The 12,319-nt window shown below is 39.3% G+C and overlaps 1 protein-coding gene across 1 annotated transcript in view; it reads right to left on the reverse strand.

Annotated features, from left to right (window-relative positions):
* Nucleotides 1-12,296, reverse strand: part of RNFT1 (ring finger protein, transmembrane 1) — a 14,411-nt gene extending 2,115 nt beyond the window's left edge. Inside the window, exons 1-7 of the mRNA XM_012808759.2 lie at nt 12,184-12,296; nt 10,198-10,652; nt 9,917-9,993; nt 8,253-8,353; nt 6,295-6,448; nt 5,541-5,699; nt 4,804-4,869 (exon numbers count right to left, since the gene is read on the reverse strand). Coding sequence (XP_012664213.1) covers nt 4,804-4,869; nt 5,541-5,699; nt 6,295-6,448; nt 8,253-8,353; nt 9,917-9,993; nt 10,198-10,597 — 957 coding nt within the window. The 5' untranslated portion in view covers nt 10,598-10,652; nt 12,184-12,296. The remainder of the gene's footprint in view (nt 1-4,803; nt 4,870-5,540; nt 5,700-6,294; nt 6,449-8,252; nt 8,354-9,916; nt 9,994-10,197; nt 10,653-12,183) is intronic.
* Nucleotides 12,297-12,319: the final 23 nt, after the last annotated feature.

Below are 12,319 nucleotides of genomic sequence, written 5' to 3' on the forward strand. Positions count from 1 at the left end.
AATAGCAGAGCCTTGTGGTGGATGCCTGTAGTTCCAGTTACTTGGGAGGCTGAGGCAAGAGAATCACTTAAGCCCAAGAGTTTGAGGTTGCTAAAATATCTAACAGGATCTTGGGAGATTGTTAGATCCACTGGATTTCCAAAAGATGTCAGTCCTTCAAATTCAACACAACTGGCTTAAGCAATCTGAAATATAACTATCAGAAAAACTGTATGACCGAGGACTGCCAAATTGAGCCCACTTACCTATGGCAGTGGTTCATAAAGTCAATCCTGAAATTTGCTGGCTGAAAGTAACTCATGTGGAAAGCTTACTTTAAAAATCAATCTCTAGGGGTGCCATAGCTCAGTGGTTAGGGTGCCACATGCTCTGGGACTGGTGGGTTCAAGGGCCTGCTAAACAAAAAATAGCTGGGCATTGTGGCAGGCACCTGCAGTCCTGGCTACTTGGGAGACTGAGGCAAGAGAACTACTTGAGAGGTTGAGATTGCTGTGAGCTATGATGGCACAGCACTCTACCAATGGTGACAAAGTGAGACTCTGTCTCAATTAAAAAAAAAAAAATCGATCTCTAGGCTAGGTGTGGTGGCTCATCCTAACAATCTCGGCACTTTGGGAGGCCAAGGTGAGATTACTTGAGCCCAGGAGTTTGAGAATAACCTGAGCAACACAGAGTCCATCTCTACAAATTTTTTTTAAAAATTAGGCAGGCATGATGGCATTCTCCTGTAGTCTCAGCTACTGGGGAGCCAGAGGTGGGAGAAGCATTTGAGCCCAGGGATTCAAGGCTTCAGTGAGCTATGATTGTACCACTCCGGCCTGGGTGATAGAGTGAGATCATGTCTCTTAAAAACAAAAAACCAGATTTCTGTGTTCCATGCCCATTGATGCAGTGAGTCCAGACATAATGAGATGACATGACCCAGGAATCTTATTTTTTGAAAGGTTTCCAAATGAATTCAATATGAGGGAGACTTGGAGCCCACTGAACAGTGTTCTGCCACTAAATCTAAAAATAATTTCATTTACTGTCCATAATTACCGCAAAAAGAACATTTTGTCCTTAGAATGATTAAAGTTTTACAAAGAAAGTGTAATATCAAATAGTAGCATAACTCAAAGCTGAAGAACGGAATTTTTTAAATTTCTTTTCTTCTAATGTCCTAAAATAAATTTCTCATCTCTTTTAAGGTCTTGACTTCTTCACCAAATTCAACAGAACTTAGTCATTAACTAGACATGACAGTTAAGAACCTTCAGTGAAATCTAGATGAAGTAAAATGCAAATGAGATCAGCTCTACAGAAATGTTTTTTGTTTTGTTTTAAGACAGAGTCTCACTCTGCAGCCCTGTGAGCTGTGGCTCACAAGATCCTCCAACGCTGGCTCGGTGGCTCATGCCTGTAATCCTTGCACTCTGAGAGTCCGAGGTGGGTGGATTCTCTGAGCTCAGGAGTTCAAGACCAGCCTGAGCAAAAATGAGACTTCATCTCTAAAAACAGCTGGGTGTTGTGGCAGGCACCTATAGTCCCAGCTACTTGGGAGGCTGAGGCAACAGACTTGTACTCAGAGTTTGAGGTTGCTATGAGCTTTTACACCACAGCACTGTACTTAGGGTGACAAAGTGAAACTCTCTCTCAAAAAAAAAAAAAAAAAAAAAAAGAGATCCTCTAGTCTCAGCTTCCTGGTAGTCAGCCACAAGGCCAGCTAGTTTTTATTTCTTTCTTTTTTTAAGTAGAAACACATTCTGGCTCTTGCTCAGGCTGGTCTCAGAACTCCTGAGCTCAAGCAATCCACCAGCCTTGGCCTCCTAGAGTGCTAGGATTACAGGCATGAGTTGCCACGCCCAGCCAGCTTTCTATACAAATGAAAGGAAAGGAGATATAAGAACATCCAGGTTTAGTCATGACTTATCTCAACATTATCTTAAGTTATGAGCTAAACTTCTTATACTAAATGTCTAAGGATAAAAACTAAAACATCAAAGGATAAAAATATTAAAAACTAAGATTTTTTGAGACTTGGTAATATTAAAGATTCCTGAAACAAGTTAGGATACTATTAGACTTTCTTGCTGCCAATTTCCCTTCAGTGTGTTATTTAGCAGAGTACACTGCAGATATTTATGCTGACAAACTTTCAAAACATCATTGTTGCCTTGCATTTTGGAGACTCCCTCCAGGCAAAGACATATCCTGATGGGGACTGCCATTTCCCTGGTAAAGTTAACGTGTATATACATCTTTAGAACATCTCAGAGAAACTCAGGAGTATATCAAAGTGTAGAAACAGATCCTCTCTATACTTCTTTTATCTCAGAGGAAGAATATCACGGTATTTTATTGAGGGTACTTCAGCACAAATCCTACATGAATTATAGTAAAACAGCTGATGCTCACGTAATCAATTGAATTAACTTGGACAAAGCTGAACTCTCAATTTCATTGTATCTTGTTTAAGGAAAGAAGTCTGCATAAGATGTAGCAAAACTTGTTTCTATATTGCTAACTCTATCTTAGGGAAAAGGTCCCTGGCCAGTTAGTCTATATAGTTATAGTTATAGACAGAATCCATTTTTATTAGGTTTTTATGGAGACAGAAACTCACTATTGTCACCCTGGCTAGAGTGCAGTGGTGTCATCTTAGCTCACAGCCACTTCAAACTCCAGGGTTTAAGGGATGCTCCTGCCTCAGCCTCCTGAGTAGGTGGGACTACAGGCACCTGCCACAATACCTGGCTAATTTTTTTTTTTTGAGACAGAGTCTCACTGTGTCACCCTCGGTAGAGTGCCATGGCGTTACAGCTCACAGCAACCTCAAACTTTTGGACTTAAGCAATTCTCTTGCCTCAGCCTCCCAAGTAGCTAGGACTATAGGCGCTCACCACAACACCCAGCTAATCTTTTATTGTAGTTGTCCCTGTTGTTTAGCAGGTCCAGGCCGGGTTCAAACCCACTAGCCCAGTGTATGTGGCTGGCGCCCTAACCACTGGGTACAGGCGCCAAGCCCTAATTTTTTTTTTTTAGAGACAGTATCATTTTGTCACCCTCGGTAGAGTGCCATGGTGTCACAGCTCACAGCAACCTCCAAGTCTTGGGCTTAGGCAATTCCCTTGCCTCAGCCTCCCAAGTAGCTGGGACTATAGGCGCCTGCCACAATGCCTGGCTATTTTTTTGTTGCAGTTTGTCTGGGTTTGGGGTTTGAACCCGCCACCCTCAATATATGAGGCCGGCGCCCTACTCACTGAGCCACAGGTGCTGCCCCAAATTCTTTTTTTTTTTTTTAATTAGAGATAGTTTCACTCTGTCACCCTGGGTAGTGTGCCATGTCATCATTATAGCTCAGAGCAACCTCAAACTCCTGGGCTTAAACTGTTCTCTTTACCTCAGCCTCCAGAGTAGCTGGAGACTATAGGCACCTACCATATATCACCTGGGTAATTTTTCTATTTTTAGTAGAGATGGGGTCTTGCTCTTAATTCAAGCTGGTCTCAACCTCCAGAGCTCAAGCAGTCCACCCACCTTAGCCTCCCAAAGTGCTAGGATTACTGATGTAAGCTACCACCCCTGGCTAATTTTTCTTTTGTTAGTAGAAATAGGGTCTCACTTTTGCTCAGGCTGGTCTTGAACTCCTGAGCTCAAGCAAACCTCCTATCTTAGCCTCCTAGAGTGCTAGGATTACAGGTGTGAACCACCAGTCCCCCTGATCCCTGACCAAATAATTGTTTAAGGACCTGATAGACTATAAAACTGAGGATCAAAATCCTGAAATTTGGTGACCACACCTAGGTAAGAACCTTTGAAGCTACTAAATATTAAGTAAATATTGTTGCAATTTGTAACGTCAATAGAGTCACATATTATAAGTGTCACTGGAGCCTCAACTGATAATTAAATTACATGTTGTGAACCTACTTAATACACAAAGAATTGAGCAATGGGGACATTTCCTCCAGTAAGAAAATTCCAAGGGACGTGATTTTTGGTAATGCACTTTTTTCACATACACAATTACAGTGGAAGCATTTTCTTTGTTTCTTTTTTTTTTTTTTTGCAGTTTTTGGGTGGGGCTGGGTTTGAACCCACCACCTCCAGAAGATGGAGCTGGCACCCTACTCCTTTGAGCCACAGGTGCTGCCCAGTTCCAGAAGCATTTTCAAAGGTGCTGAATAAGGAATTAATGAAAATACACAAAGCCACTATCTGTGGATTAAAAAGAAGGGCCTAGCAAGATGGCTGTCGCTTATATACTAGCATTTTGGGAGGCTGAGATGACATCATGACATCTTGAGGCTAGGACACTGAGGCCAGCCTGACAACACGGTGAAACTTCATCTCTAACCAACAAAAAAAACCTGCCAGGAGTGGTGGCACAAGCCTGTAATCCTGGCTACTTGGGAGGATGAAGCAGGAAGGTCCCTTAAGCCCAAAAGTGCAAGGTTGTAGTGAGCTATTGCTCGCCCATAGCCTGACAGGAGGAAAAAAGGAAGAACAACAAAAGCTTATGACAAGATTTCTAAGGAAATATTTATAAGCCTTTGGAAACAAAGCACTTTGCAGAGGCAAGAGACACATTCAAATACATACACACTGCAACAAGTTAGCAGGTAGCTGCCACTGTGCAATTTAAGAAAGTGATTATAGAGATAAACCTCCTGAACCATTATTGACCCAAGTGCCAAAGTACTAGAAAATAATTTCAAAGTAAAAGGAAAGGATCATCTAATTATGAAATCCATACTTGTTAAACTAAAAAAATTTTACAATTAAGTAAAAGTGTTTTTTCCCTTGACTGATAAAACTTACTGGGCGTGTAAAAAATACTCGTAAAACCTGTCTGAAAGTTCTCAGATGTCCAAAAAAGTCCAAAAGCTGGAAGAGAAAATAAGAAATTATTAATTTTAACAATCCTATCTACTAAATCCAAAAATCAAAGCTAGTATCCTGTAAAATCCAACTCTCATATTTACTTAATGCTCAGTATAGATTACAACTAATCATTTTATTCCAAATATAGTATATTTAGAGTGTAATTGCTGGATGTTTTCCTCAATTTATAGATTTGAGCCAACTCTTAGCTGAAGTACATTTAAATAGCTTGAGTAGCAACTGATCAAGATAAACTTAACTATGTCAAGGGCAAAGCAATTTTATCTGTTTCATATAGCCTTAACATTTAGATTTTTTAAGTTTCATAAAGTGATTGTGGAGTTGAGAGGAGCCTTTACTCCACTAGTCTAAGAATTATGTGTACGACAGATGTCACCATTGAGGATGAATATGTTCTATGTCATTTGTTTTCCCCCTTTAGATAATCCAGGCTACGTAGAGGTCCACTCTCTTTCCCCCTAGTAAAAACTAAGAACCAATGGATTAAGATAAATACATATATTCCCTTCTTCCATTTCTAAACAGATACAGAACTGCCATTACTTCAAACTAGGGATATGAAGATAAAATAAATTATAAAAACATAAAGACTAAAGTAGTATGTAAAATCAGTAATCCTATGAATCATTAAATGACGAGTTAATGTTACGTACTTTTAGTATGAGGTAGAGTAAAGCCAGCAATATCCCAAGACTCCATCTTGTTACATTACCAAACTCCCCATAGCTTATGAGGTAACGAAACCAAACTGGTGTAGGAATAAAAGTTCGGTAATACTGACATAATTCTTCTAAAAGCATATACCAGTAAGCCTAAAAAAGAAGGAAAAAGCAAATAGAGCTTCCCAAGCTACTTAGATACACAGCACAAAGCTAATACAAGACTGAGAATATTTGAGTATATTACACACAAATAACTATAACATTAATCTTTATACTGGTTATGATTGACTGACAATCTCAACCTAAATCTCACATATTCCCGTCACTGGGTGATTTGCTTTCAAAAATTTATCAAGAATTACAGTGAAAATATTTTACGTGTACTTCAAATAAAAATTACATGAGTATATTTTTTGCCAACTACAAAAAACATGCAAGCCAATCAGGTTTTTATTGAGTATGGCAAGCCACTGAATAACTGTATACAGTCAATCAGTAATGTTCTATAGAAAAGAAGTATAAACTGAAATAATTCTTTCCTGTGTATGATATGGGGACTGATTTTATTATTATTATGATTTTACCCGAACAGATTAATACTTAGGTTCAAGTCTTTGCCAGGCTGAGATATACAGATAATTAAACTTAGGTTATTTACAAATGGAAGAGTCACTTAGACAAAGATTAAATGGTATTAATGTGGTTTGTTAACATCATTCTAATAAACCGTAAGATAGTTTCTTACCTTGGATTTAAAAGGCATGATGAAAGAAGGCACCAATAAAATAAGGCATTTTAAGCCCATGAAGAGGAATTTCAGAATGAAGTCTGTAATTCCAACAATCCAAAGTACTTCCCAGAAGCTCAAATAGTCCAAAGTAGGACTTAAAAAAATTAAGCTACCAAGAGAAAAACATTTACATTTACGAGAGTAACATGGAAAGGTGTACAGTATTACTAAAGGTTCTTAATTTGCTACAAATACTTTACAAATATATGATGTAAAAAAATATGAATTTGGCAGGATGATGTCAGAGTTTACATAAATAGATTGAAAGATAAGTTTGCTTATTTTAAAGGGACTTTTAAAATATTCGAATTTCAGATCTTCCCTTCATAAAACAAAGTCTTCATAGCTTGTCATGGCTAACGCTTTTTTAGCCTATAAACTAAAAAAACTCATTAATACTAGTTATCTGCCTTTCTTTCCTGACCAAGTCCAATCAGGATTCCATCATCTTTCAACTGTATTGCTTTTGTCAACATCACTAACTCCCTATTTCTAAAAAACAAAAATTTTTTTTTTTTTTTTTTTTTGAGATGGAGCCTCAAGCTATCCCCCTGGGTAGAGTGCCATGGCTCAAAGCAACCTCCAACTCCTGGGCTCAAGCGAGTCTCCTGCCTCAGTCTCCCAAGTAGCTGGGACTACAGGCACCCGCCACAACGCCTGGCCATTTTTTTTTTTTTTTGGTTGCAGCCATCATTGTTGTTTGGCGGGCCCGGGCTGGGGATTCGAACCCGCCACCTTAGGTGTATGTGACTGGCGCCTTAGCCGCTTGAGCCACAGGCACCAAGCCAAAATTTTTTTTTTTTGAGACAGAGTTTCAGTATGTTGACTATGTTGCCCTCAGTAGATTACTGTGGCATTACAGCTCACGGCAACCTCAAACTCTTGGGCTTAAGTGATTCTCTTGCCTCAGCCTCCCGAGTAGTTGGGACTATAGGCACCCACCGCAACGCCTGGCTATTTTTTGGTTGGCGTTGTCGTCATCATTTAGCAGGCCTGGGCTGAACCCACCAGCCTCGGTGTATGTGGCTGGCACCCTAATCACTGAGCTACAGGTGCCGAGCCCCTATTTCTAAATTTCAGAGTTCTCCTCTGTTTTAATCTTTCCTCCCTAAATTATTCTTTATTCTCACATGTCACTGATGGTTTCTTAAGTTTCTTTTGCTGCTCCCCCTCTAACTGTGGACAAGTCCAGTACTGTGCCCTCTTCTCTATTTTCTTTCCCTGGCTAGTTTTGTCCAGTCCTATGCTTTTTAAATATCATCCAAGTGCTGAAAATACCAAAATTTACAGCCTTAACGTTATCCCAAGCTCATGACATATATTTAGAACCACTTTATTAACCGTTCTATTTGGCCTCTCAAATATGTCCAAAACAAAATTATTGATTTTCCCCTCAAAATGAGTTCTTTCCCAGTCTTTCCCAGCCCAATAAAATGTTACTACCATCCAGCCAGTTGCTAAGACAAAACCCAGAGGTCATTCTTGCTCCTTCCCATCCATCTACCCAATCTCATCCATCTGTGTGGTATTGCCTACACATCCCAGATTTGTCCATATCATTCAACTCCACTGAAACCAGGACTTCTAATTATCTGATAAAGCTGAAAATTCAGAAATATTCTCAGCTGACATGAAACTTATCAACTACTGTCTTTTAGTGAGTATTCTTCTAAAAACACAGAAAGACCAACCATAACAACCTAATGGTACTTTCTATATTAATTACATAAACAAAAACTTAGGTGTCAAAAAATTAAATATAGCACTGAGGATATAGAGCCATTTAAAGCTCTCAATCATGAGTAAAAACTGAACTAAAATAGAATATATTTCATGAGATAAGATATATCCAAAGTTCCATGGAATATATGATTACATAAAAAATGTACTTGTGTATTTGGACCTTTAATTACCTGTAATAAAGTGACTGAGAACGAAAGGTGTAATACAAAAGAACAGAAGATCCTGATAAGAATATAAGTAACCAGGCACACTGAATCTTTGAGGACTTTTCCTGAAAAATAAACAATTCCATTACTTTGATTTTGCCAGAATTTTAAATGTTAAACTGTTTAATGACTAATCTATTAACTTAGCACATTTTCTAGATTAATCCTAATAAAATACAGAGTATCTGTTAAGTTGTGACTTAATTTTAGTGAAAAGAACTCTTATAGTAAAGAAATTTTTAAAATACAAGTTTCTTCACTGTATGAAAAACATGACTTATGTTTCAAAGCCAAATCTTCTACAGCTGACAATAAAGGACCCAGCCAAAGCAAACTTCTAAGAATTTTTAAAATTCTCATTAAGTAATTAAGATAATTTGTTTCTATTCTCCCTTTTAAAGTCAAATTTTAAGTTACTAGCTTAATTCAAAATTTTACTAATTTTAAAGTATGAATTATATTTGATACATTCTACTATTAATTTCTAGGTCAGAATGCATGATGCTTTACACAGATATAGCCTTTTCATGTTGCCTGAAGGTGTAATTTTATAAACTCATCTTATTTTTCCAAATGATTTATATGACTAGGATTCTTGTAATTTATGTTATGGAACTCCTTGAGTTTAACTTTCTTTAAGAGAGTCCCAAACAGTTTAACACTCTTTAACACTTTGTATTCAATGATACATTTTCAGTTATTTTGTTTTTATTTGCTTTCTCTCAGCAGAATCTTTTCTTTTCCTTTTTTTTTTTTTTTTGGTTGAGACAGTCTCACTCGATTGCCCTGGGTAGAGTGCCATGAATCCTCTTGTCTCAGCCTCCCAAGTAGCTGAGACTACAGGCATCTGCGATCGTGTCCTGCTAGTTTTTTTATTTTAATAGAGATGGGAACTAGCTTTTCCTCAGGCTGGTCTTGAACTCCTGAGCTCACGTGATCCACTGCCTTAGCCTCCCAAACACTAGGATTACAGGCATGAGCCACTGTGCCAGCCCAGTTATTTTAAATCTTATGGTGAACAATTAAAATTTTAATGATTTATATTACTTAGTATAGTCAAATTAATTCATAAAACATTAAAGTACTTGCCAAATCAGATCAAATAGTATGTTCAAAACCTTTCAGTTCTGGCTCGGCCGCCTATAGCTCAATCGGCTAAGGCGCCAGCCACGTACACCTAAGGTGGCGGGTTCGAATCCCCAGCCCGGACCCGCCAAACAACAATGATGGCTGCAACCAAAAATAGCCGGGCGTTGTGGCGGGCGCCTGTGGTCCCAGCTACTTGGGAGGCGGAGGCAAGAGACTCGCTTGAGCCCAGGAGTTGGAGGTTGTTGTGAGCTGTAATGCCACGGCACTCTACCCAGGGGGACAGCTTGAGGCTTTGTCTCAAAAAAAAAAAAAAAAAACCTTTCAGTTCTTCTACTTTTCCTTTATCAAGAACCAAACATACAAAGAAAATAAGGTGAGGCAATTCAGCATTAGAACAGATAATTTATTCCAGATTATTTAAATAACAAATTTAGTATATCATGAATGTTACAATATATACTATTTCCTATTTCTCTCAAAATTATTTCTCTAAAATTCTATAGAAAGTTAATAATTTTTTAGTTGCTTGTTATACTTACTCTTAGAAAAACCTGATTTACAATGCTTTTGTTTGCATACATAAAAGTTGTTAGCAGCCCAATTCCAAGAGAAATTCCTGTTAGAAAATAAGTTCCAGTTAATTGAAAGAAAAAAAAAATCAAAGAGGATAACATAAGCTAACAATGACATGAATTAAAAGGAAACCATTTTAAAACCTAACAGAAAATAAATAACTGAAATGCATAAAACAGATTACCAACAAAGAAATAAAATGAACTTATTTAGCAATTAAACAAGTCAATTATTAATTGTGCCCTACCTGTTATATGCTGCATAACAAGTTTGACACTCAGAATCAAAATATATGGAAGACTTTTTTGCAACCACTTGAAGAGATAGCGGAATTCTGAGAAGGAGCTACTACCATGTTCTCCAGACTCCGTGGCAGTATCATCAGGCTGCCTTCCTTCACTAGGGGAGTGACTCCGTAAGCGACTATGTACACATCCATGGGTACAGCTATGTACACCTGACCTTGTATTTCTGGAGCTTGGATTTTCAGAACATTCCTTAGGTGTAGAATTTATCTGGATGTGAACATCTCCAGAATGAAGACAAGACCCTTCTATCAATCTTGTATGGATACACTGGGAGGCTGAGGCATCCTCACTCCCTCCAGTTCCTGGAGGACTGTGCAGCTGGCCACGATTGCTTTGCATGGTCCTTAAATGCTTTTTCTGTGATCCAGATTTCTTTGCTTCAAGGTTCTATCTCCTAAAAAAAATCAAAGAACAGAAAATATTCCAAGTGAACGGTTAAATACAGACAATATATTTCTTACAAGGTGTCCCTTTTTCACTAAAAGAGTGGCAGATAAACACAACAGATGGATTTTCAGGTTGTCACTTAGTACCAGACTCCTCCCTTCTCCCTTAATGCCAAAGCTCTGCTGCCCTATACAAATGATCGTTTAGGGAACATCTGCTACCAAAGAAACTTGAGCTTCAGATGCCTCTAGTTCTCTACTGGCAAAAGGCATTCAGCAAAATAATTAGGAAGTCTGGGTACCCAGCAGATATTATTGCATTCTAATACTCATACTGGATCCTTTCGTATATTTACTTTGCCCAACTGGAGCAGTTTCATCTGTGAAGTAGATTCTACATCAAAGAAGTTTCACAAGAGGAATTTTGTTTTTTTTTTTGAATCTCAGTTTGTTGCCCTCAGTAGAGTACTATGGCATCACAGCTCACAGTAACCTCAAATTCTTGGGCTTAAGCGATTCTCTTGCCTTAACCTCCCTAGTAGCTGGGACAACAGGCACCCACCACAACACACGGCTATTTTTTGGTTGTAGTTGTCATTGTTGCTTAGCTGGCCCAGGCGGGGTTCGAACCTGGTAGCCTCGGTGTATGTGGCTAGCACCATAACAACTGTGCCACAGGCACGAAACCGGAAGAGGAATATTTTTAATGCTTGTAAATACCAGGAAGAAACAAACATTACATCTTAATGCTGTAAGTATTTAATATCACCATACATAGTAAATATTTTACCTACGTGACCTACAAACTTCTTTTTATGCGAAAACAGCTTTTCCCAAGCTCATAAGGTTTCCATTAATTAATGGTGCTACCAAGAATACGTGGTATTTACCTTTGTCCCCAAAGAATGTTACCTAAATACCTTCTTAAAATAGGGACACTGTGGGGAGTCACCATGTAATTGCTAAGTTAACTTAAAGAGTCTGAATAAAGGATTGTTACAGTCTGCCCAGTAAAATGCCAGCGTCGGTGCCGTGTGTGTTGCAGGAGAGGGAGGTGTCAGGAAAGAGGACGCTGGCAAGGAAGGGTCCCTAACGATTGCAGCGCGCAGCTGGAATCCCTCAATCTATCCCAGATTGCAGTGCTTTTTCCCTTAGGTGGAAGCCGGAGTTACCGTCATGAGATGTTAGGTGTTATTCTATTTGACTCTAGGATCGACTGTTGCTGCATTTACAGTGTGTGACGGTTTGGGATTTACTGCTTTTCACTAAAGGCTTTCACCCGGCTCCGACGTCACGGGTGGTATTTATTTCCTCAAACCCCTGAAGACCGACTTTGGACAAGGCAGTTTTAGCGTCTTTTCTATAATATAAAACACAGACCCCTCCCACTCTCCTATGCACAGATAAGGAAGAGGAGAAAAATAATCACAAACTACTCTTCCGGAGTCCCGATGAGCAGAGTTGTCCACCCACGTCCGAGCCTCGGTGTTATTCTCCCCCAGCCCCTTCGCCTCCTCCGCCCGCTTCCCCAAGCCTGACCTCTCATGACCGGGAGCCGACGGAAGCCTCAGCAGCCACAGCAGAAACAGCAGCCCTCGCCGCCTCCTGCCCCTCGGTCGGCGCCATCCCCCACGAACCCCAAGACCAGCAACTACGACCCCGCAGCGGCGGCGGC

This window comes from Otolemur garnettii, unplaced genomic scaffold, assembly GCF_000181295.1.
Source record: "Otolemur garnettii isolate 467f Iridium unplaced genomic scaffold, OtoGar3 scaffold00094, whole genome shotgun sequence".
Classification (NCBI taxonomy): Eukaryota; Metazoa; Chordata; class Mammalia; order Primates; family Galagidae; genus Otolemur; species Otolemur garnettii.